Source organism: Halichoerus grypus, chromosome 6 (assembly GCF_964656455.1).
Source record: "Halichoerus grypus chromosome 6, mHalGry1.hap1.1, whole genome shotgun sequence".
NCBI lineage: Eukaryota > Metazoa > Chordata > Mammalia > Carnivora > Phocidae > Halichoerus > Halichoerus grypus.
Window position 1 is genome coordinate 139,504,337 of NC_135717.1, and position 25,644 is coordinate 139,529,980.

The 25,644-nt window shown below is 35.0% G+C and overlaps 1 protein-coding gene across 10 annotated transcripts in view; it reads left to right on the forward strand.

The window, feature by feature from the left end:
• The window catches only part of NAV3 (neuron navigator 3), a 799,918-nt gene that overhangs the window by 771,714 nt on the left and 2,560 nt on the right, over nucleotides 1–25,644 (forward strand). For all 10 annotated transcript variants that reach the window (XM_078076338.1, XM_078076339.1, XM_078076337.1 and 7 more), the window contains 8 exons: nucleotides 2,422–2,517; nucleotides 2,777–2,945; nucleotides 4,294–4,529; nucleotides 15,021–15,175; nucleotides 16,216–16,287; nucleotides 16,889–17,085; nucleotides 18,029–18,147; nucleotides 22,187–22,390. In XM_078076338.1, the coding sequence (XP_077932464.1) occupies nucleotides 2,422–2,517; nucleotides 2,777–2,945; nucleotides 4,294–4,529; nucleotides 15,021–15,175; nucleotides 16,216–16,287; nucleotides 16,889–17,085; nucleotides 18,029–18,147; nucleotides 22,187–22,390 (1,248 nt within the window). The remainder of the gene's footprint in view (nucleotides 1–2,421; nucleotides 2,518–2,776; nucleotides 2,946–4,293; nucleotides 4,530–15,020; nucleotides 15,176–16,215; nucleotides 16,288–16,888; nucleotides 17,086–18,028; nucleotides 18,148–22,186; nucleotides 22,391–25,644) is intronic.

Here is a 25,644-nt window from a genome sequence, read left to right on the forward strand (position 1 = left end):
TCACCTATAAAGTACAGGTGATATTTATGATGTGTAGTAACATGTTACCGAGCTGTCAATATAGGAGGAGACTATAAGCTATATGAATATTCTAGATGCTGGGAAGATATATTTACTGAACTTAGTATGACAATTCCATTGATGCTACTTGTATGTATCATTTTTAAGCAAAGTCTAAGCTGATGAGGAAAATATTTTAACTTTTCTGGAACCAAATATTGCTATCAAATCATGACTCAAGTCCTTTTTTAAAACTAAAAATATTATTTCAAGCTGAATTTGTAGTTGAGTGGCCAAGAATACAAATTTGTAAGTCTCTGAATTTTTTTCCTACCAAACAGAAAAACAAAAACTCCTTTGGAATTTTAAAACAGTTGAAGTAGTGAAGTTTGAAAAGTAAGATGGCACTTGTGAATTTTTACACTGAGCAAATATTCGAAGAATTCCAGTGCCATAAACTTTCTGCTTGAGCAGCAGATTTATGCCTGATTTTCCCAAGTGGGTCTTCATGCAAAAGACTGTAATAGTCTCAGTGAAGCTTAAACTATTTCTAATTTAAAAGCAGCTACTTACAAAGCATGGTATTAGCATTCATTTTGGGTTACAATAATACTGGAAAACAAGTTTTCTTTTTTTTAAATAATTCTTCAAAAGCAATGTTTTTGAACATCCAAAGTAGTTGTCTTCGTCTTCTTGGGCAGCCATAACAAAATACCATAGATTGAGTGGCTCAAACATCAAAAATGTATTTTATCACCATTGTCAAGCCCAAGATCAAGGTGCTGGCCTATTTGGTTCCTAGTGAGGAGTCTCTCATTGTATTACAGATAGCCACCTTCTTGATATGTCTTCACATGTCCTTTCCAAAGTGTGTGTACTTGGAGAGAGAGAGAGAGATGAATGTCTCTCTCCCTTCCCCTGCTTATGAGTCACTAATCCCATCATGAGAGCCCCATTCTACTGACCTAATCAGATTTCCTCCTAAAGGCTCCATTTCCAAAAATCATCACATTGAGGGTTATGGCTCTAACATATGATTTTGGGGAGACATGAACATTCAGTCCATAAGAGTACTAAAAAAAAATCACAATGGTTTGCTGTGAATTTCTTAACTTTTTCTAGAAAAAGTATTGGCTTCTAACTTGGATTATATCTAAATGATGATAATAATCATTTACCCTTATAGAGGTGAATGTTACAGAGGAAAAAATCGAGGCTCTGAGGTGGCTAAGTGTCTTACCTAAAGTCACATTTTTTTTTAATTAGGTGATAGAGAGTCTGTGTTGTAGAATCCACATCTCCTAATATCTGACTCAGTTATTATTCTAACACCTCTTAAGGATGAATGCAGTTGGCGACCAGAATCAGGATTGTAACATATCAACTAGCTAATTATATCTACCGCATCATGATCACTATTTTACATAACCATTTCCAGTCATCGTAGAAGAGGCTCCACTTAGACTATAAATCTTGAATTGTTTCTTTGTCCAATATATGTAGAAAGTACTCAAAATCCCATCCTACAAAAAGATAATAATAAATTTGGGACCATTCTTTGTATTGAAAAGGGATTCTTTGCTTGATAAAATGAGTCTTGTAGGATTCCCTGACATGTTCTTTCAGTGAATTTTCTGATAAATTCAAAATGGGAACTGTTTTGTAAATATGTGCATGCCATGCTACTGTGGATAACACATTTTTAAAAGATGGATTAGACTTTAGGGGTGCCTGGGTGGCACAGTCGGTTAAGAGTCCCTTTTGGTTTCAGCTCAGTTTGTGATCTCAGGGTCGTGAAATCGAGCCCCACTTCGGGCTCTGTGCTCAGTATGGAATCTGCTTGAGATTCTCCCTCTGCCCCTCCCCCTCAAGCTCTCTCTCTCTCTCTCTCTCTGCCTCTCTAAAATAGATAAAATAAATCTTAAAAAAAGACAGATTAGATTTTAGATATAATCTAAATTAACAAATGAGGAAACTGATTTTTAGACTTAACAAAGAGAGGATCAAAAATGAGTACGATGAAGTTCTAGGGCTCATATGAAATAGTTCTCTTCCATCTCTGTCACCCTTTCCCTTCTACCAAGCTTCTTCTCTTCCAGAATGCGTCCATTGCATTGAAGCAAAAGACGATTTTCCCTCCTACCAAACAGGTCACAAGTCAGTTTTCCATACCATTCCACTTCATCTCATCTCTTTTTTTCTTGTTGTTGCTCTTGATGTTACTTAATTTATTTGTTTAGTTTGTTGGGATATGTTTTATTTTATATAATATACCATATGTGTCTATTACAATAAAACCCACAGGCTTAATAAACATTTTAGTCTTAATTATGAGTATATTAATATATTTTAGTAGAAAATGTAGTGATAAAACAAGACATACAATTGGGTTTTATCATGTTTTATTTTATTCTTATTTAGGATCAGAAGTCTCAGGCATATTTGATAGGATCCATTGGCGTTAGTGGAAAAACCAAGTGGGATGTCTTAGATGGTGTAATTAGACGTCTCTTTAAGGTAAATTGTGTAAGATATCCTGATATTTTTGAATATGTTTTATTTTAGAAGCTTTCCTTAGCTTTAATAATGTAGACATATCTGCTTTTCCTCGCTCCCATTTCAAGCTTTCTCTCTTTGTGCTGTGTGATATTAATAATTCTTTTATTACCCATTCCAAAATTCTTAACGGCTAGCTTCATATGCCCATGAATTTTGTATTTGTTGTAGATGAGTTGAATCCTCTGTTTTGACTTCCTTTTTGTATGTATCATTTTAGGAATATGTGTTCCGAATTGATACATCCACTAGCCTTGGTCTGAGCTCTGACTGCATTGCTAGCTACTGTATAGGAGATTTAATTAGATCCCATAGCCTAGAAGTGCCTGAACTGCTGCCTTGTGGATACCTTGTTGGAGATAATAACATCATTACTGTGAACCTGAAAGGTAAAAACAAAAACGAAAAGAAAAACACAACTGTATTTTTTTAACCAACATTTTCTTTTTCTTTCTTTCTTTCTTTCTTTCTTTCTTTCTTTCTTTCTTTCTTTCTTTCTTTCTTTCTTTTTCTTTCTTTCTTTCTTTCTTTTTCTTCCTTCCTTCCTTCCTTCCTTCCTTCCTTCCTTCCTTCCTTCTTCCTTTCCTTTCCTTTCCTTTCCTTCCTTCCTTCCTTCCTTTCTCTCTTTCTTTCTAGTTTCACTTCAAATTTTCATATTTGAAAATATGTTATGAAAAAAATGTTAAGTACAGTGATAGTTTTAGTATGAAATGGGACGTATTTATTTTAAAACACTAAAATCATAATAAAAACATTAAAATTCAAGTAAATGAAATTCTTTGACTTCTGGGATGTGAAACTTGGAATGTAATTTTGAAGATTCTCTAAGACTCAAGAAAAGGAATGTGATTTAGGGAATTTCAAATTCCTAGATTTATTCCATTATCATCTTTCATTTAGGGAGGACTCAAAGAATTCCTTGCCTATCCCAAAGTAATATATTCATCACTGTATCTTTGATTTTGAAATATGTGTACCCAATAAATACCCACTGGGGATAGAGAATAGATGTTAAGAATTGGGGCTAAGAAATTCTGTTTGCTTTGGATGATGTGATTAATTATAGGCAAATGGAATATCTAAAGTATACTTGTCTCCATAATTCTTTCTTCATATATGTTAAAGAGTCAGAGCACATCTATAAAAACTGGATTAATAGAGGAATTTGCCAACATTTGATTTTGTGATTAAGGTGCTTGGGTTAGTAAAGGGAGATACTGTTGCTTTGCTTCTTAATTCCTTGCCAAATACCACAATTCACATTCTTCAGAAGCTTAGTGGTTGTACAGCTGGGGTTGGTAACGAGAGATAAAAGAGAATGAAGAGAAGGAGAAAATAGGAAGAAAAAGGGAAGAACACACATACATTTTAATATTTATATTTATTTTTAACAAAACCACCACGTTCAAAGAGAAGGAAGATACTATAATAGAATTTAATGTAATTCTTCCATTTCTCTCTGGAAACATAAGTGGGAAACCTGAAGTAGACAGTGGAGGGAAGCCTGAACAAGAGGAAACAGCTTACTTTCATTTGGTTGCTCACTCTGCCTTATTACTAATGCTTTTTGTCTTAAAATGGCAACACGTGGTTGTGAGATAGAAATATCAAGGAAAGCATTTTACCAGGCCTACATTCCTATGACTAATAAAACTCTGTTGTCAGTTAACGCTGTATTTTAAATTCCGGCTTCTGTAGAACAATAAGGCATGCTGTTCCTTTTGTTTCTTCCTTCAGGGGTAGAAGAAAACAGTTTGGACAGTTTTGTTTTTGATACACTGATTCCTAAACCAATTACCCAAAGGTACTTTAACTTGTTGATGGAGCATCACAGAATTATACTCTCAGGACCTAGTGGTACTGGAAAGACCTATTTAGCAAATAAACTTGCCGAATATGTAATAACCAAATCTGGGAGGAAAAAAACAGAGGATGCAATTGCCACTTTTAATGTGGACCACAAGTCAAGTAAGGTAAGTCACAAATTCCTCAGAGAATTGTTGCTATTTATCCGTAAGGGTTTTAAGCAATTAAGCTATAAGATTACGTGAAACCCATTCTGAACATGGAAACATACCATCTCTTTGACTAAAACTAAAATCTGGTGGATGACTCAACTCTGTTTCATGAATTTAAGCAAGACTACTTATTCAGTAATGTTCAGTTATCAATTACTTCACAAGCACTGGGAATATACAGAAGAAAATGACAGTCTCTGTTGTCTCAGTTCTCTTAGACGACCATTTGGGAAGTGTTGGAGTAGAAAAAGATCCATGCAGAGTTCTGTAGAAGCAAGAGGGGAAAATAGAACTCTTCCTGGAAGAATTAGAGCTTTATAAAAAGTGAATACTTGACCTGGGTCTTAATAAATACATGGGAATTAACTGGGGTGTTACAGCAATGGGGATGTGGGTATGATTAGAATTGTCTAGGCAGAAGTTCTGGGAGTAGCAATTTGCTTACATTTTATTTCTATAGGATTTCTGCTTAGGAATCTTAGGAAATTGAACCATATTTCATTTTGCCATCAACTAAGGTCTAATGTACCATAATAATCAGCTTGAACACTGTCAGCTATTAATTAGGCATCAGGGGTCTATAATACCTAGCCAGTACTTTCATATATTATGAGTAAAACAAAGAACCCTAAAAAGAAAATAGTTAATGCCTAACATATTCCTAACACTGGAATATTTTTGCCTATAAGTACTCATTACATTCTCAATCAATTCAACCTAAGCTTCTCTTAGGAAACCGCATCTGGGGGCACCTGAGTGGTTCAGTCGGTTAAGTGGCTGCCTTCAGCTCAGGTCCTGATCCCAGGGTCCTGGGATGGAGCCCCACATCAGGCTCCCTGCTCAGTGGGGAGCCTGCTTCTCCCTGTTCCTCTGCCTGTCGCTCTGCCTCCTTGTGCTCCTTCTCTCTCTCTCTCTGTCAAATAAATAAAATCTTTAAAATCTTTTTTTTTTTAAAAAGGAAACTTATGGGCAATATCTTGATGGAATCCATATGACACTGGTTCATATTATTTTTCCAAAGATAACCTGGTTAGATGATCTAAACTGACCCAGTCTCTCAGAAACTTCAGGCCTACAAATTTTCAGAAATAAATGCAAGTTACAAAATTCAGATTGGATTCTTGAAATAAACTAGACATACATTTTAGTGAACAAAACATTTCTTAATGTTATGAACAACAATACGCCAAAGAAACTGAACAACCTAAGAGAAATGGAAAAGCTTTTAGAAACATACAACTTACCATGACTGAATCAGGAAGAAATAGAAAATCAGAATAGACCAATTACTAGTAAGGAGATTGAATCAGTAACCAAAAATTTCCCAAAGAAGAAAAGCTCAGGACCAGATAGCTTCACTGGTGAATTTTGTCAAACATTTAAAGAAGAATTAACACCAATCCTTCTCAAACTCTTCCAAAAATTTGAAGATGAGGGGACACTCCAAAACTCATGAGGCCAGCATCATCCTAATATCAAAACTAGAAAATGATACCACTAGAAAAGAAAACTATAGGCAATATCCCCAATGAGTATAGATGTAAAAGTTTTCAATAAAAATACAGCAAATCAAATTCAGCAGCATATTAAAAGGATCATTCACCATGATAAAGTGGGATGTATCCCTAGGATACAAAGATAGTTCAACATACAGAAATTAATCAATGTGATACGGCATATTAATAGAATGAAAACAAATCATATGGTCATCTCAATAGATGCAGAGACAGCATTTATGAAGTACATCATTCATGATAAAAACTAAGACAAATTAGGTATAGATGGAACACATCTTAACAAAGGCCATATATGACAAGCCCACAGCTAACATCATAGTCAGTGGTAAAAGGTTGGTAGCTTTTCCTTTAAGATCAGGAACAGGACAAAGATGCTGACTCTCATCACTTCTATTCAACATAGTACTGGAAGTCCTAGCTAGAACAATGAGGCGAAGAAGATGAAGGAAGAAGAGAAGGAGAAAAAGGAGGGGGGAGTGGGAGGGGGAGAAGAAAAGGTATCAGAATTGGAAAGGAAGAAGTAAAATTGTCTCTCTATGCAGATGACATCATTTTATATATAGAAAATCTTAAAGACTCTACCAAAAAACTGTTAGATCTAATTAACAAATTTAGTAAAGTTTCAGGATATGAAATTAACATACAGAAATCTGTTGTGTTTCTATACACTAACAATGGATTTTCTGAAAAAGAAATAAAGAAGTTGATCTCATTTATAATAGTATCAAAAACAATAAAATACTTAGAAATAAATTTAACTAAAGAGATAAACAATCTCTACACTGAGAACTACAATACATTGATGAAAGAAATTGAAGAAGACACAAATAAATGGATAGGCATCTCATGTCCATGGGTTGGAAGAATTAATATTATTAAAATGTCAATACTACCAAAAGCTATATATAGATTCAATGCAATCCCTATCAAGATTCCAATGGCATTTCTTATAGAAGTAAAAGAAAAAAAAAACACTCATAAAATATATATGGAACCACAGAAGACTCTGAATAGCCAAAGAAACCCTGAGAAAGATGAACAAAGCAGGAGACATCACACTTCCTAATTTCAACTTTACTATAAAGATATAGTCATCAGAATAGTATGGTATTGGCATGACAACAGACACGTAGAATTGGCAGGCACAATGAAACAGAATCAAAAGCCTGGTAATAAACCCAAGCCTGTACCATCAACTAATATTGGACAAGGGAGCCAAGAATACTCAATGGATTCTCTTCAATAAATGATGCTGGGATAATTGGATATTCACATGCAGAAGAATAAAACTGTACACATATTTACATTACTCAAAAAATTAACTTGCAGTGTATTAAAGACTTAATGTAAGACCTGAAACCATGAAACTCCAAGAAGAAAACATAGAAATAAAGCTCCTTGACATGGGTCTTGGTAATGATTTTTTGGATATGACACCTAAAGTACAAACAACAATATAAAAAATAAACAAGTGGGAATACATCAAACTAAAAACTTCTGCACAGCAAAAGAAACCATCAACAAAGTGAAAAGACAACCTATAGAATAGGAGAAAATATTTATAAACCATATATATATCTGTGAAGGAGTTAATGTCAAAAATATAGGAAAAACTCATACCACTCAATAGCAAGAAAAGATATGACCCAATTAAAAAATGGACAAGGGACCTGAATAGACATTCTCCAAAGAAGATATATAAAAGGTCAACAGACACATGAGAAGATGCTCAACATCACTAGTCATTAGGGAAATGCAAATTAAAACCATAATGAGATATCACCTCATGCCTGTTAGAAAGGCCATCATCAAAAAGACAGGAGATAACAAATGCTGGTATGGATGTAGAGAAAAGGGGACCCTTGTACACTGTTGGTGGGATTGCTAATGGATATAGTCACTATGGAAAACAGTATGAAGGATCCTCAAAAAATTAAAAATAGTACTGCCATATGATCCAGCATTTCCACTTATGTGAATGTATCCAAAGGAAATGAAAACACTAACTCAAAAAAATGTTTGCACCCCCCCACCACACATGTTCATAGAAGCATTATTTACAATAGCTAAGACATGGAAACAACTTAAGTGTCCCTGGATGGATGAATGGATAAAGAAATTGGGGTATATATACACATACACACACATATATATATGTATATGTATACACACAATGGAATATTATCCAGCCATAAAAAAATGAGGAAATCTTACCATTTGCTACAAAATGGATAGACTTTGAAAGCATTATGCTAAGTGAAATAAGTCAGAGAAAGACAAATACTGTATGATCTCACTTATATATGGAATCTCAAAAAAAAAAAAATTACCTGAGACAGAGGATAGGGGGGACAGGAATTGTAAGAAAATGGTGAAAAGGTATAAACTTCCAGGTACAGGATAAATAAGTCTTGGGATATAATATATAATACGATGACCATAACTAACACTGCTGTATGACGTATAGAAATGTTGTTAAGGGAGTAAATTCTAAGAGTTCCCATCACAAGAAAATGTTTGTCCTTTTTTCTTCTTTTCTTTTTTTATTGGGTCTATATGAGAAGATGGATGTTAGCTGAACCTATTGTGGTAATCATTTCACAATATGTGTAAATCAAATCATCATGCTATTCACCTTAAATTTATGCAGTGATGTATGTCAATTATTTCTCAATAAAAAATGTTCTTAAGGAGTAGTTTATTAAGTCCCTATCACTGACCAACTGTGGGATCTAAGGCAAACTGCTGAATTTCCTTTGCCTTAGTTTTCCCAACTGTAATATTGGAAAAGTAGTAGGGGCATGGTAAGAGCTAAGTGTGTGTGTGTGTGTGTGTGTGTGTGTGTGAGAGAGAGAGAGAGAGAGAGAGAGAGAGAGAGGGTGAGGGGGAGAGAGACATATATATAATTAATGTATAATGGCTTTCAATAAAGATTTCTTTCACAAATACAGACCCATACAGATACCACCCCCGAAACTTTGTTCAAAACTGTCTTATATGTCGTTTTCAAGGAGAACAATGATGTACATAAAACATGCTGGGATCTTTTAAATTTAAATAAATACAGCACATGAATTCCACATATTCTTTGGAACTCAGCACCATTCAAATTTTTGTTGAACCACCCATTCTCATTTCAGTGAAATAGAGACATGTAACCTGAGGCCAAATATTCAACTATTCTCTAAGCAGAAGTACCAAGAGCATAGTCGTTTGTTTGGTTCAGCCTACATGTTTAATGCCTCCTGTGAATTCTAGGTCTCCTCAGAATGTTATTTAAAAAGCGTTTTGGGTGCCTGGGTGGCTCAGTTGGTTAAGCAACTGCCTTCAGCTCAGGTCATGATCCTGGAGTCTCAGGATCGAGTCCCACATCGGGCTCCCTGCTCAGCAGGGAGTCTGCTTCTCCCTCTGACCCTAAAAAAAAAAAAAAAAAAAGCGTTTTTACCACCATTCTTTTTCTTCTCAGCCAGAATGATGAAAGGATTATGTCCCTTAGCCATCGTCAGTGTGTTCTTTGGATTTCCCCCAATGTTGGTATGACTTTAGAAGTGACTTCCTTATGAAAAAAAAAAAGTGGTTGGTAAAAGGAGAAGAATAGATTTGTTACAGGAAACCATGTCATTTTGACAAAGTTGGGAATCACTTAAAATCAAGTTTTGAATCAAGTAGAATAATTTGGGCTTCATTAGGATGTAGTTTAACATGGTATAATAAAACAGTTGGTTAATTTACACTAACAAAATTTGCACTTATAAAATTACTTACACTTATAAAATTACTTACACTTATAAAATTTGCCTCACCCCCAAATCTACTGTTATATTTAGGTTCTTTTTATTTCAGTTAAAAAACTGTTTAGTGTTTGGAGATGTTCTTAATCAATAATATTATACAAATCTTTAAAAAAAAGATTGTGACCAAACATTTCCAATGCTCTTATTTTCTTCTTTTCCTGAATAAAATCACTTGTGTCATTAACAGGTCAGCTTAATGTTTGTTATTACAAAAATAATGAAAAACAAAGCATTGCCAAGAGTGTTGGAACAGAATTAATGATGCTAGGAAGAAGTAATAGGAAAAATCCCTGGACAAATCATGCGGCGTTCGGCACCACAAAAACACAAAATACAACTAACAAATGTTTATTGTTTCTTTCTGTTTGTAAGATATGAATGAACTGTCAATGATGCTGGATACAGTAGTTGCTAGAGAATTTAGCCACTTCTTGCCAAATTGTCAGAGAACCCACAGTGGTTTTTGTTTGTTTGCTTTGCTTTGCTTTCCTTCGCTTTTATGTGCTGCATGGGGTGAGGGGGAGGTAAGTGAGAATGGTCTAAAGGAATAGGGATGACTAGTTGAGATTGTCTGAGGGACAGATGCTCGCAATGTAGATTTACTAAAGTGGGAGCGAGGCATGAAATGATAAATCCCGTCCCTGGAAAAGGAAGCCGTGTAACGGTGGACGTGCATTATGCTAGGCCATAGGTAACACCGAAGAGACAAAGCCAAAAAGCACATACTGATTCAAAAAAAAAAAAAAAAAATGAACAATAAAACCATCAAATGAAAAAAAAATCTTTTCATGTGTTTGGTACCTCTGCATTTTACATTCTGTCCCTCTTCCTGCTCTGCAAGCCCTCCCTCAAGCTGCCGGCTGGAATATTTTGATCAAGAGAGAGCAGTAAACATACACAATCACACTTTGTGACATTTGATATAGCGGGCCCAGAAGGCTGGAGATGGATTTAGTAAATAATATGTGGCCAGCTGAAAACACTTGGAATGTTAGGTAGGAAAAGATCAGAAAACTGCTCTTGGCAGATTCATTTTTGTTGTGTCTAGAGTCAAAACCAGAGAAGGCAATGATCAACAGCTTTTATAGAACTGCCGAGTTCTCTTTATATTTTCAGAGTATGGGATTCATCTTATTATCAGTGTCCATCTGGTAGATGTACCTGTTTTCTTTGCCTAATTAGATCTTGGACATGAAACTTGTGATGCTAATGCCTCAGTACTTCAATCTAAGATTTAACCCCAATTAAGCGACAATGGGGATTATAAAGTGATTTCAAAGGGGTCTGAGAAAAACTCTTAAGTTGTATGCCAAAATTAGTTGTGTATGCCTATGTCCACTTGCAACTGGTCCATAGCTCTCATAAGATTCCCAAAGAGGTCTACTACCCTTCTCAAGATGAGAGAGAATCATCATAGAATCGAATGGCCCTACTTTTCCAAAATCACTCAGTGATGGCTTAATTGCCAAATTCAATGCCCTTTGCTTCTTTTCTCTGTCTCTCTCTCTCTTTTATTGCTTATGTATAGAAAATCGCTATAGGTTACCTTCCCTTTCTAGAAATTCCTCTAATTTTCATGATTATCATTCTCTGTTTCCTTCTTACCCTTCAGCAACCTCCTTCTCAGTCTCATCCACTGACTGTTTTTCCTTCACCTACTGGTAAATGAAAATATGACCCAACATTCTGTTCTCTCCCACTTCTGTTCTCACCTGGATGACTCCCCTGGTTTCAATTTATATTGACTCCAATTGGACACTGTAAGCCATGCCCACTCTCCTGAATAGTAGGCCTTTCCCTTAGCATACACATATGTCTCTATTAGCATACTAAGTACACATGTTTAGAAAACCCAGTTTCAACTCTGAAAAAATACCAAATCCATCTTCTTCCATCCGTCTCCGCTACTGCCACCCTCCCACCGAAATTAACACTTGGATGACAACAACTGTTTTCTAACTGCTTGATTCACAACATCTGTTAAATCTTCCTTTTCTCTCTTTCTGATTTATCCCTTCCCCTCATGGAAAATAGAGTATCTTTTCATTATTAAAGTCTGACTGCATTAAATCCTGCAATGTTTTTCCATTGCTTTCCGTACTAAGTCAAAATCTTCCCACACCTCTACCATCCCTATTGAGTCCCATAGTGTTTCTTGGCTTCAATAGTTTTGTTATTCTCTTGATGGTTTCTCTTCCTCCTCTACAATATACTTACCACACTTTGAAATCATGATTCTGACTATATTACGCAGAACCCCAGACATAACATTCAGTATTTGTTGCCAACAGGAAAAGTCCAGTAACCTTTCAAATCATTCCAGGTTGCAAACTCTTCTTTCCAACTTACTTAACATTTATATTCACAAAAGATATACTACCAGTTTCTTTCCTACCACATTTTTTGTATTTATGCCTTTGATTATTCTTTTCCCTCTATTTGGAAAGCTCTTCTTCCAATTTTAAGCATCAAAACATTACCTAATCCTAAAAATAAAAAGTTAATAGCAAATAATACTACCACCAGAAAGTCTTTCCCAGCAGTACAAGTAAGGTTTACACACTCTGAACAAAATTTTTGGTGTATGCTTTTTTGATACATTATTTTTTTAAAGATTTTATTTATTTGTCAGAGAGAGAGAGAGAGCGCCAGAGGGGCAGAAGGAGAGGGAGAAGCAGGCTCCCCGCTGAGCAAGGAGCCCGATGCGGGACTCGATCCCAGGACCCTGGGATAAGCTGAAGGCAGACACTTAACCCACTGAGCCATCCAGGCAACCCAGATACATTGTTTTTTTACTGTGAATTACAGTTTGTTTTTTTATACACACACACACACACACACACACACACACACACACACACTCATGTAACCCACTATTCTGGGCAATAAGCTTCTTGAATGCTTTTTCCATTTCTAATTAATCATTATTTCCTTCATATTTATGTTTCCTTTGATAAATAAATTGCTCTTTCCCTACTGAAAAAAAAAAAAAAAAACAAGTCAATGGTTCACATTTGTTTATATAGAAAGATCCAAATTTTTCTGCATGGATTCAAAGTCTATTTTCTTTTTCATTGCAACCACCACTACCATGAACAATTTCTTTTGTAACAACAGAGCATTTATTATTTCCCCAAACACATCACACACTCATACCTTCCAGCTTCCACTCTTTATTATTTGTACTTCAATAGTTTGTCCCCAAGTACCCTGTTCTCTGAACAACACGTCCGGATGAGGTGCCTCTCTTAAGTTTCCCTATTGTGTTTTGTGCATTTCACTTACCACACTGTTTTTGTGATTTACTTCTTGACCTCTCCTTATCAACTCTAAATTCCTGGAATGGAGAAATAATCTCTGAATCCTTAGTGCCAAGAGTACCTGGAACATAATAAGTGCTTGCTAAGGTGTTTTGAAAGGATAAATAACTGCATAATTATCATTTGGAATTCTACTCATTATTCGAATTCATCTCAAATTCCACCTCGCTATAAGTCCATCAGGATCCCCCAGTTCGAAGTAATCCTTCTTCTTCCTACAGACCACGTCTCTCTTTTAACCTCTCTCATGGGATATTTTACATTGCATTTTGTACATTTATTAGTTATGTATGTACCTATCACCCTCCCAAGCTCCAGCGTTTCCTTTTCTAGAAAGCTTTCCTTGATATCTACCACCTAGGCAAAGTCTCCTCCCCGACCTCTCATAGCTCCTAATATACTATGACATTGTATTCAAATGATTTATCATATTTAAATTTTAGTACTTAATGTGACCATCTTAAAGCCTACAAGGGAAGACTTTTTAACCCCTATGCCCAGAAAAGTACTTGATTCAGTTCATAATTAATGTTAAACTTACTAACTTGAACGATGATCCATTATTTTTGTACACCTCAGGGGATTGTCTAGAGCGTTGAACGTAGAAGATAGGCAGTCAACGTTTTATAAATGAGTGAATGACTTAATGTGGGTAGATTATTGATATAAATTCCATTTTTGTCTTTTAAGATAAATGAAATTCTCCAGACTATTCATTATTTTAAACCTATTTTTCTGTATTCTCTGATGTAGGCTATATTTATTCAATGTGATTGGCTCAATGTAAGATATACAGTGCATTAGTTTTCTAATAAATTTTATATTTAAACTTAAATGAATATATTACTAAATACCTCAAAACCCTGGCCTGATCCTTTTCTGCCTTTAGTTCTAAAAGTAGTATTACAGACAGAGGAGGAGGCCTCTAGGGTGAGTGGTTCATATATTCACCTGGCTGCCAGAAATTGGAATCATGGAATTGTTTTTTAACCCTGAGCAAGATTTACAAATTGAAAATGTCATTGTAAATATGCAAATATTATGGAAATGCTCTTACTAATTAGGATAATTTTAAGAAACCTAATTATGTGTCTGGCCTACCCATCTGTGAGAGCAGTCAATCAGTGAACTGGTTATCATATTTAGATTAAAAGCTATTAGAAAGGAATAATACCTGTAGAAAAAAACCAAGAAGCTCAAGAAATGCTAAATGCTAATGTCAAGTGACCCAGGGAAATATAACAAATTTTATATTTGTTTAAAATCACAGAAGTTGCATACAGATTATAAATAATAACCATACTTCTGTCCAAGTCCTGGGGCTGTGGTTTCATGCACCCTATTGAAATGAATTGGAATTAAAACATTTAAAGTATTAGTGGAAACTTAGGTGTGCCATTTTGGGCTTCTTAGAAGATTTGCTAAAATCCACTTTTATCGTTGTAATACTAAAAGCAAGAATGAAGTCTCAGTATTTGTGATTTATTATAAGAGCTCATATCCAGAACTCGCTCCCCCCACTCTCCTTTTTTTTTTTTTTTTTTTAAGGGGAGACAACAACTGAGAAACATGCTTTTGTTTTCACAATTTTATATTTGCTGCAGCTGTTCTGTACTGGTTTCTCTCTTTGCTCTTTTCTTTAAAAAATATATCCTCTCGGCATTATATTTTTTGCTTTGTTTTATATCATTAGAATGACCTATGTGTTTTAATCAAAGATACTGGATGGCAAAGTGTGCTATTCCTAAACTATGAATTGCTTGCCATTGGTATAAATTTATCATTGATGTATTTGTTTCCTTTATTTTTTCCAAGGAGTTGCAACAGTATCTAGCTAACCTGGCTGAACAGTGCAGTGCTGATAATAATGGTGTAGAACTTCCTGTTGTAATAATTCTTGATAATCTTCATCATGTGGGCTCTTTGAGTGATATCTTCAATGGTTTTCTCAACTGTAAATACAACAAATGGTATGCTTATGAAATATTTTGAGTGATGAAATATGAAAAAATGATCAAATTTGTTTCTTATGTCTTTATACCTTTTAAAACCAATGGTGGATGCCATTAATTTGAGAAGCTTTCATTAATATTATAACATATTTCCAAAAAAATCCCTGTGCATTTCTTGAAACATCTATTTATTCATTCAACAATTGTGTCCCAGGTAACTTAATGAAACATGATTTACTTGATGGTGTTAGCTTCTACAGATATGCAGAAGGTCTGGGAGACCAATGTCAATGACAGAATGTTTGGATCAAGGAAATTAAGAATTAAAATGAAGCTCTAGAGCTCTGGTTTCATTTTTACTGCATATCAAAGTTTAAACTCACCCTTCCTATAAAGATAAATGTAATGCATTCAGGTATATCTCCATTAATGAGTCTAATTTTTAACTATTTACAATGAAAGTAAAGCTTGAAGTAGGGTATAAAAAAAATCTGAAAACTCACTAAAGATTCACTATAGTATGGCCTCTAAAGGAAGGACCTATGAGAGTAACGTAAATTTTAGTTTTAATGGTACAATATCCCAATTAATCTCTGCTAGAGATTTTTTAAATGTTAAAAGTAGATCATCATAAAATCAGCATTGAAACAAAACTACAAATTTTCTCATATCACTAAGAAACTTTAAAATATGAAATAAGAAAAGAGGAAAAATTAATGAATTTGATTATAATCATAAGATTCATAAGATGTTAGAATGAGATTAGATAATCCTGTGATTATTCTGTCTAGCCTTTTTATTTTATAGATGAGTAAACTCAGGCTTAGAAAGGTAAAATGATTCTCCTAGGATGCTAGAGCTGAAATTAGAGCCCCCAAATCCAAATTTCCAGCTCAATGATCTTTGTCATTTTTCAACCTAACATTACAAAATTACCCTTTTAAAGCCTAATGTTAAAATGGAATAATCCATATTTACCTACATTGTTTTTAAGGCAAATTTAGTAGACTAATCTCTTTTACCTTCAGCACATCTACATATTTTATTTTATTTTCCAGTCCATATATTATTGGAACAATGAATCAGGGAGTTTCTTCATCACCAAATCTAGAGCTGCATCACAATTTCAGGTAAAGATAAATTGAATGTTTTGTTTTGTTTGTTTGCATTGTCTCTTTCAGTTTGCTTTTGGTTAGTGTTTTTCCATTTGTACATTGACAGATCCTGCCAGTAGTGACCTGTGGTGTGAAAATAATTCTCACTTCTTCTAACACTCTTTCTCAAGCAGACATTTTGTAATCCTCAACCTGTAATCAGAAGTGTTTCTTAAAAAAAAAAAGAAAAGAAAAAAGAAAGGAAAGGAAAGAAATGTTTGTCCTGCTCACTATGTCACCAGCTAAAGTAGAGCACTTTTCTTCAAAGTGTGAGGAATGTGAAGAGAGTTCCTATTTCAGGATTTGTGATTCTCCTACAGAAGAGTACTCAGCATGTAGACTCCCACTCATTTCTGACGCACATGAGCTTCGCTTTAGCTTAAAAAGAAAAGTTAGTTATTTTGTATACCTCGAATGCTAATAGATCTCCTAACCCCTTTGATCATTAAAAGGAGCCACCAATTGACATGGCAATATTCTTCATTTATATTGGAAAGAGAATACTGTGGACTTAAAACTTAATTTATTTAAAGATTTCTGGTTTTGTTTTGTTATGTTTTGTTTTGTCTTTTTGTAGGTGGGTGCTATGCGCGAACCACACAGAACCAGTGAAAGGCTTTTTAGGCAGATATCTTCGAAGGAAACTGATAGAGATAGAGATTGAAAGGAACATACGCAATAATGACTTAGTCAAAATTATAGATTGGATTCCTAAGACATGGCATCATCTCAACAGTTTTTTGGAAACACACAGTTCTTCTGATGTTACCATTGGTGAGTTCCAAAACTGCACTGTGCCATTGTCCAGGACCTAAGACTATGTGGTAACGATGACCAGATTGGATGGTAGAAAATAACAAGTAAAGTTCATTTTTTTTCAGGCTCCCAAAGATTTAAGTTTTCTTTTTTCTTCTGAAAGTCTGCCTTCTTCTAGGCTTTACATGTCTGATTAGATTCATTTTGCCTGACAATTATGGTTTACCGAGATTTGACTGAAATTACATGAGTTTAATATAGACACATATTTAAAAATCAGATAACCATTTGAAATAAATTATATCTGTTTAAAGTCCCTTTTTATGCTAAAAACAAATTTTAGCCAGCGGCTCACATCAAATATAGTCATGAGAGAAGATTTTAGTTAGAAATAATTTAGGTGTTTTATGGATAACTGAGGTGTTTCATACTTTTCATTAAAGCAAAACTGAATTACTTCTCTTTAGGCATAAAGATGTTTATTTTTCTAATCCTTCTTAAATTGCATGTATAGAAGTCTCTTTCCCATTGTGATGGATTATAAAGATGTACTCACCAAAGATACGAGGTAAATGAAAAAGAAGAACTTTACAGTGGAGATCAGAAGACCAAGGCTGAGTCCCACTCTGCAAATAATAACATATTTTATATTTGGCAGTTTACTTCAGCACAGTTTCATCATCTATAAAATGGGGCAGGTTGACTGGATTATGACCTTTAAGGTTTCTCTTAACTACAATATGTTATGTTCAAGATTAAGATTTTAGGGTAAAAGGAAGGAGAGTTCAGGACATTGAGTCTTCACTAAAACATACTTTGATAATAATCAAGCTGGTCAAGATTGTAATTGTTTAAGAATCCTGCAAGACATATTATTAATTCCCCCCAAATGATGTCTTGAATATTTGTGTGTTTAGGTTGTTACATGTAATGGTTCTCAAAATGGTTTGCTTCTTCTTAGGCCCCCGACTTTTCCTTCCTTGCCCTATGGATGTAGAAGGTTCTAGAGTGTGGTTCATGGATCTCTGGAACTATTCTTTGGTACCTTACATTCTGGAGGCAGTGAGAGAAGGTCTTCAGGTATAGTACTCAATTTTCTTTACTATTTAAAAACAAGCAAAATCATCCTTTAAAGCAAAAAACATTCTTTTCTCTGGGTATTTATACAGGAAACTGAAGGCCTGAACTATATAAATATACTGGTAAAGTTTTAAAAATCAACTAGTATGCAACACTTTGTTTATTTGTGTATTCTGTTCTGAAAATAAATATATAGAAGAAGGAGAAAACCTTTATTCCAACAACTACCCATTTAAGGCCAAACTAACTTATTGCCATGGGTAATAGCAGTCAGTTGATAGCCAGTTAATTAGACAGTTCTATATCTTATAAGACAGACATGTTAACATGGGCCTTGATCATTTATTCTCTTATCATATAGTTTGCAACAAGTAGTTTTTGCTTACGGGTTCCCTGTTTTTAGTATGTTTCATTGTTTGAAGCCCTTTAACATCACTTGCAAGATCCTTTACTATTTTGAGGGAATGCTCTAAATTCTAAGGCAGTTGACTTTTTAAGATCTATGGCAGGTTGGGTTAGCAGCATCTCTGCTGTTCCTCTCATCTACCTTATGTCATGAGGGGCTACGCTATCTCTTCTATGTACTCTTAATGAAAAAGTCAAAATACATCACTAATAAGAAAATTCTGTTTCTTCAACAAAATATACTATCTCCTTAAATTGGATTTGAGATTTCATGAAATTGTAGAATTGTAAAACTCAAGGTTGAATCTTTAAGATTTTTACTGCTTAATCATCCAACTTACTGTAAAAGAAAAAGAACCTAATCTTTTCAACAACTCGGCCAAAGTTTAGGAAGTTTTTGCTTAGGCATCTCTATCTCTGATTATCACAACTGCTCCTAGGATTAAGATATAGTTCTTGCTTTTCATATTTTGTCATCTGCAATACTGTGTTAAGTATTTTACCCTTTAAAAAGACACTGGTTATGATACTCCTTCCTTTCCCTTCCTTTGACCAGTACACTCTCCTCACCTAGTAGAACAGGAGGGCAGTATTTAGAACCATCATGATGGTTCTGGTGAACATGATGAATAAATATTAGGTGGATGCACTGAGGATGTTCAGAGATACTGATCCTAGAGCATGCTATCCACTGGTTTTATTCCAGATTTAAGTAATACAATTTCATATTTGATGGGTATGAGCCAATCTAGCCCCAGTTGTTGTTTGGTTCCGACAAAATACAAGACTATACCAAAGGTTTTTATTTTTTAAGTATAACATCTCACTTTTCTGGGTTCCTCTGAAACTGTTATGCTAAGATGTGAGTTGAGTCAATTTCAGTCATTTTATACAAAAAAGAAATTTGTGTGAAAATTTATAATATGCTAGAAGTCATAATTTTTAAAACTAATATTTAAATTAAGGTTCTCTTCATACAGTTTCAGTATTAATAAGCTGTCATCCAAGTCTTTATATACAAAATCCTCTTTATTTCATATGTGTTCGCTAATACAGATAAAGAAAAAGAAGATTTTACAAACTCAAAAACAGTAATACCTAACAATCCTTAACTTCCTTAAGTCTCATTTTTTAAAACTGCATCAGTTCTTCTTTAAAATACTTAAATCAATATTACTTATAAAACACTATCCTGAGAATTATAATTTTAAACAGCTTCCATTTAGGTGAAAGTATAACCATTAGAGTAATACCAGTTTCCCAGACTAAAACTGAGAGATATTTCAAAATTATTTTTGAAGAAGGATAAAAATGTCTCATTTCTCGCTGTGGTTCTAGAAGTTTAGTAGTAGGTTAGTGTAAATGCTGAATCAACCATGATGTAGGGAGTAAGGGGGGAAATCCAGCACACAGGAGAGATAAGAAAGGAAAACCCTCTGGTGGGTAGACAGTTCTCATTGCTACTGAAGGTTGTGCTCAGCCAGAAGTCCATTGGCAGATGATATTCCTGGGGTGGTCCATAGATGTTTTCTGTAAGAAAAGGACTCATATGTGTTATGAACCATTCCCTTGGATCTACTGGTAACAAAGAACGTTGAATTGGAGCAAGAGAGGAAAAAAAAAAAAGCCTGATTGCAAAGATGAAAATCTGAGTTGAGAGGAATAGAAAAATCTCTTTTCAAATGAATGCTTTGATGAGGAACCATGTAGGGAATGCTCTCTGTCAGATGTTCTAGTTGGAAAAAAACACTGGTGATACAATGGATTCTGATTTTTATTCTGGTGATTCTACCTTTATTGAAATGTCAACAATCAATTTATAGTATTCTAAATATTTAAATATTTAATAGTTTATTATTTTATAATATTTTAATATTTAAATCTTCTTTTAATTATTTTTCTATAATATCTATTTTACACTGAAATTTCAAATTGGACCTATTTAGCATTTGGTCACCTCCAATCTTGCTGCCCTTGATGATTCTTTAAAAGGCTGGCATCAGTTGATTCTAGACCTTCATATTCTTTTTGAAACATTTACATTCCAAGAATTACACATTTTCCTTCAATTAGCTTAAGTTGGATAGCAAGCTATCTCTTATAGCTCTATAAAGTAGGTTTGTAACTGAGAGGAAACTTTTGCTCCAAAACAAGATAACCATAAAAAAAAAAAAAATCTAGTGATTGCTACTCCTTCCATTATCTCCCAAGGAATACACAGATACCAGGACCTGGCCTGCTGGTTTGCTTGCTTGCTTTCTCTCTCTCTCTTTCTCTCTTTCTCTTTTCCTCAAGGCAAGGCTGACACAACCTCATACAGTTCCTCCAGGAGAAACCCAAAAGATAACTCCAAGGCAATCCTTATGCCTTTTGTGGTGTCAGTATCCACCATTTTGCTTTTGTCTCTGAACCACAACAAGCCAACAAGCCATGTAGAACACCTCACAGTGTGCTATCTGAGACCAGATAGCACCTGGGAACCAGGATTGCAGGAGGGAAGGAGGAGCAGGTCAAGGCAGAACAGAAGTACATCAAAGACCTAGTTTGGCCATGTTACTGCCCTCTTCTCTGCATTTTAGTTAGTTATTTTTTTTTTTAAGATTTTATTTATTTATTTGAGAGAATGAGAGAGAGAGAGAGAGCACAGAAGGAGAGTGAGAGGGAGAAGCAGACTCCCCACTGAGCAGAGAGCCTGATGCGGGACTTGATCCCAGGACCCTGAGATCATGACCTGAGCAGAAGGCAGACGCTTAACCGACTGAACCACTCAGGTGCCCCTCCCTGCATTTTAGCTTTTCTTTCTGTCCCCCTGCAGCCTTGTACTTGTTTACAAAGTCCATTCCACCTCCACCTCTGCAGTGTGCCCTTCCTAATTTGGTTTCAATCTTGCTTCCAGCTTAAAAACTTTCAACATGTCTTATATTCACCTTCTCCCCTCTCCTCCACTACCAGTACTTTAGCCATTATCATCTCTTTCTCACCGACTCTTTGCTTCCATTTGAGTCCTGACAACATTAATGCTTCCGTTTCCCATTTTCCTCTTCTTTTACTGCTGGCCTTATAAATAAACATCTAAAAAGAATTTTTACAGGAAGCAATGAGATTATTAGAGGAAATTAATCTGGAGAAAATGATTATCAGAGAAAGTATTTTTATTTCCAAAGAAAATTTGAGTAGAGTGAGGTTGACGGAGAAAAAAATCTCTTATTTTATTTATCATCTTTGCAAAGTGCACTTTAGTAGAGAACTCTATTTAGTGTCTAGCATAGCTTTTTTCAATTCTCCATCACTGGAACTTTTCTTCCTCAACTGTGAGTTTTCTTTTGGTTTATAAAATTACTAGGTCAATGTGAGCAGTGATTTCTATATGCATTTAAAATAAACCCCCTTCGTACTCTCTCCCAAATGCTGACCATCTATCCCAGATGTTCATCTTTATTTTGTTTCTCCTTCAGGTTGAAAGAGAGTTATGTAGACAGACATATATTTACAATCTGGGAAATTGTATATGGACCCAATTTCCTTGAAAGTCCCATAAGAACTCAATGTGCAAAGGAATCACTCAATTAGTGGTCACCTGTTTTACGGAATAGAAATGTATTTGATATGTATTAAATATGTGATCATTTTTTAGATGTATGGGAAACGGGCACCTTGGGAAGACCCCTCAAAGTGGGTGCTCGACACATACCCATGGAGCTCAGCATCTCTGCCTCAGGATGGTCCAGCATTGCTTCAGTTGCGACCGGAAGATGTTGGCTATGAGGGCTGCATAGCCACTAAGGAAGCCTCAACCTCGAAGCACGTTCCACAGAGTGACACAGAAGGGGATCCTCTGGTAAGAAGCTGATGTGTGAGTCTTCTCATACTCTCTTAACCACAGTGTGTGGTCATCAATATGTCGTCATTTGTATCAAAGATACTAGTTATCTTAGGTGGTGTTTGGAACTGTTCTGATATAGGTATTCAGTTTTTAACTCTTTCGCCTTTGGCCTACTTTCATCGGGGGAAATTCTTAAAAATGAAAGACCAAACTTGTATGCTTAACAATCAAGAAACACTAAAACCAGGCTGAACTCTGTGACCATAATTTTTATCTTATTATACAGAAAATTATGTAAATGAATTAATAAATCTTCAACACTACATGACTCACTTCACTAGGTATTTAAGAGAAAACTGAATTTTGTTCTTAAATTTAAAAAAAAAGAATATAATCTAATGTACACTTGGAGAACTAAAGAATCTTTTACATATATCAACTAGTCTGACTAGACTTACAGTTAGTCTTTTGTTGCCTACAGTAGAGAAGACTAAACTGACTTGGAAATCAAAGGGAAGTTATTCCCTCTGATTCTCCCTGTCTTTCTTAATTTGAAGTTCTGTATGGTTTAAGAAAGGTCGGTAAAACTCCAAACTATGAGTACTCTGAGAATATTAAGTAAGTGGTATTATTGGAAAAAGATTTTATTTTTTATGTATTTTTTTCGTGTTTATGGATGATTTTGTATGGCTTGGTGTCAGGTTTAATGCCTTTATTAGCTTACCATTCCATGGCTAAAGAAATCACTGGACTTGTACAATCAATACAGAAAGAAAAGATACTGAAATAAAGGCCATTATGTTATTTAAAACAAAAAAGGAAATGATTAAAAATCATAACCTATAACTATACCCAAGAACATAAAATGACTTGACATTTTATGGAATATTCTTATACCCACAACCCAACATATATACATTATCATCTCAGCTGCCCAGTCTTAATATTTTGGGGGTGACATGTAAACAAGCTGATAGATTTTTAAGATCTTTTCCATGGCAAAAGGCATACACACACACACACACACACACACATACACACACACACAATTGTGCATGCTATTTCAAAGGGCTCTGTAGAGTCATGGAAGTATATACAAAGGCCTGATGAGAGTCTGGAGAACTCCTATATAGGACTTCCTACACTGGACTTTTGCTCTAGACCGTAAAATCCTTAAGGGCCTGGACCTTTCTTTTTCTAACAGGTAGTAGGCCCTTTAGCTCATACATAACTTGAAATCAACAGTGGTGGAGGGATTGGTTTGGATGCAGCATAATTGTGAGCAAATACTAATTAATTGCTGATAGAATGGTTTAATATTTAACAGAGTAAATATAAACTTTAGGATACAAGTATGAGTTATTACATCTGAATTTTATAAACTCTAGTCTTGCCTTTGCATGTTGATATACTGTGTCTGTTCCAGGTAAGGAGAGGTTTTGTAGAGTTTGTTTTGAGAATTAAACTGTCGAGTAAGGGACCCTTAGGGGATGCCCTCAACTTCCCAGTTCCCACAGTCCTGATCAGCTAAACCCATCCAGCACTCTTCCCTGGCTCTGAAAGCTCTTGTCTTCTAGTATGGAAAAGAGATCCAGAGTCTCCCATACTGAGTGAAAATTGGGGTTAAAAAATCTGACTTAAAACGGCTGCTCAACTAAACATCTTAAGAAACAGGGGATTATGGCGTGTTAAATAGTAAAAGACTTATTATCATCTAAAAGTAAATCTTTGGATCAAGCACCTTCTGATAAGAAAATAAATATTCCATCTGCTTTTATTGTTATCGTCCTATAATTACTGGCATCAAGTAAAAATATATTCGCCATCCAATCTAAATCAAAAATATTTGGAAAAAATCCACTATTTAATGTCAGAAATATGTTGGCTATGAACAAGAATACAAGTTGTTGGTGCATCTCACAGTATTTTGTTCATCATCAACAAACTTATTCATTCTTTCAACAAGTATTAATAAGTATGTCCTCAGGGCTAAGACCTGGTAGATAAATAAAATATCATTTCTGATCTCAAGAAGCTCACAGTTCATTAGTGGAGAGAGACATCTACCTATATAAATTACAGTAAAATAATGGTAGAGTCACATGCTAGATAAAGTTGAGAGTCCATTGAGGAAGTGATTAAGAGAAAGCTTCATAGAGGCGGAGATTCTTGAGCTGCGTCTGGAAGGAAGAATAAAAGTTCATCATGTGGTTGGATGGAGGACGTCCAAAATTAAGGAAGCAGCAGGTGAAAGGTAGAACAGCGTAATAAAAATGATTATGAATAAAAATGCTATATGCAGATTGATGGGATTAGAACAAAAGGGGCAAGAAGAATTAGAGCTACAAAAGTCTGCAATTGCTAGATTGTGCCGAGGCTTGTTTATCTTTGTAGGAAGTTAAAACTTTATCACACAGATAATGAGGACTATCAAAGGTGTTTGGGCAGGGGACTTACCTTAGCTAGATTTGCAGGTTATAAAGATCTCGTTGGTAACAGAGCAGAAGATAGATTAAAGAAGAGAAGATGGAGGCTGGGAGCCCGGCAGATTGGTTATAGCAGGGGTAATAAGGACCTGAGCAACATGTTACAAATGATAGACGTTATATTTATGACTATGGATGTGGGGAAGGCAGAAGAGAGGAGAGGAGGGACATTCTTTTGCAGAGAATAATGATCTATCTCAGTGACTATTGGATCATATTTGTAACCTTGCCCCCTCTTGTAATCCCCTTTGACTTGAATGCACAAAGCAACACTATGAGAAGGCAAATTAAATCTCGTGTGTACATTTATTATGAATCTAAGACTTGGAACTTATTCTAATAAAGCATATTTTCTGTATGGCACCATCTTCAAAGATTAAGACTTTAATGACACTTCTATTACACCATAAAAGTTTTACAACATTCAGCATTCAAGTGATTTCAAACATTTGTGACTGAGGTTAGAATCATACCCCTTTAAACAGACGTCATTAACAATTTCTACTCTTAGTAAATCAGGAGGACACTCAGCACACAATTGTGTTTTACAAATGATCTTCACCCAAATGCTTGAACATACAGCCAGCGACTATTGACAGAGGAACTGACATCAGAAAGGAGGGAGGCAATATGAACGTGCATGAGGGGAGGGGTGTGTGGGTGAGAGACAGGGAGAGAGAGAAAGTATGTGTTGATGGAGACATTTGGCTTTTTGCCTTATGGGGTTTGATTGGTTGTCACTAACTATTTTCATTTCATATCTGTATGTAGCTGATTTAATAA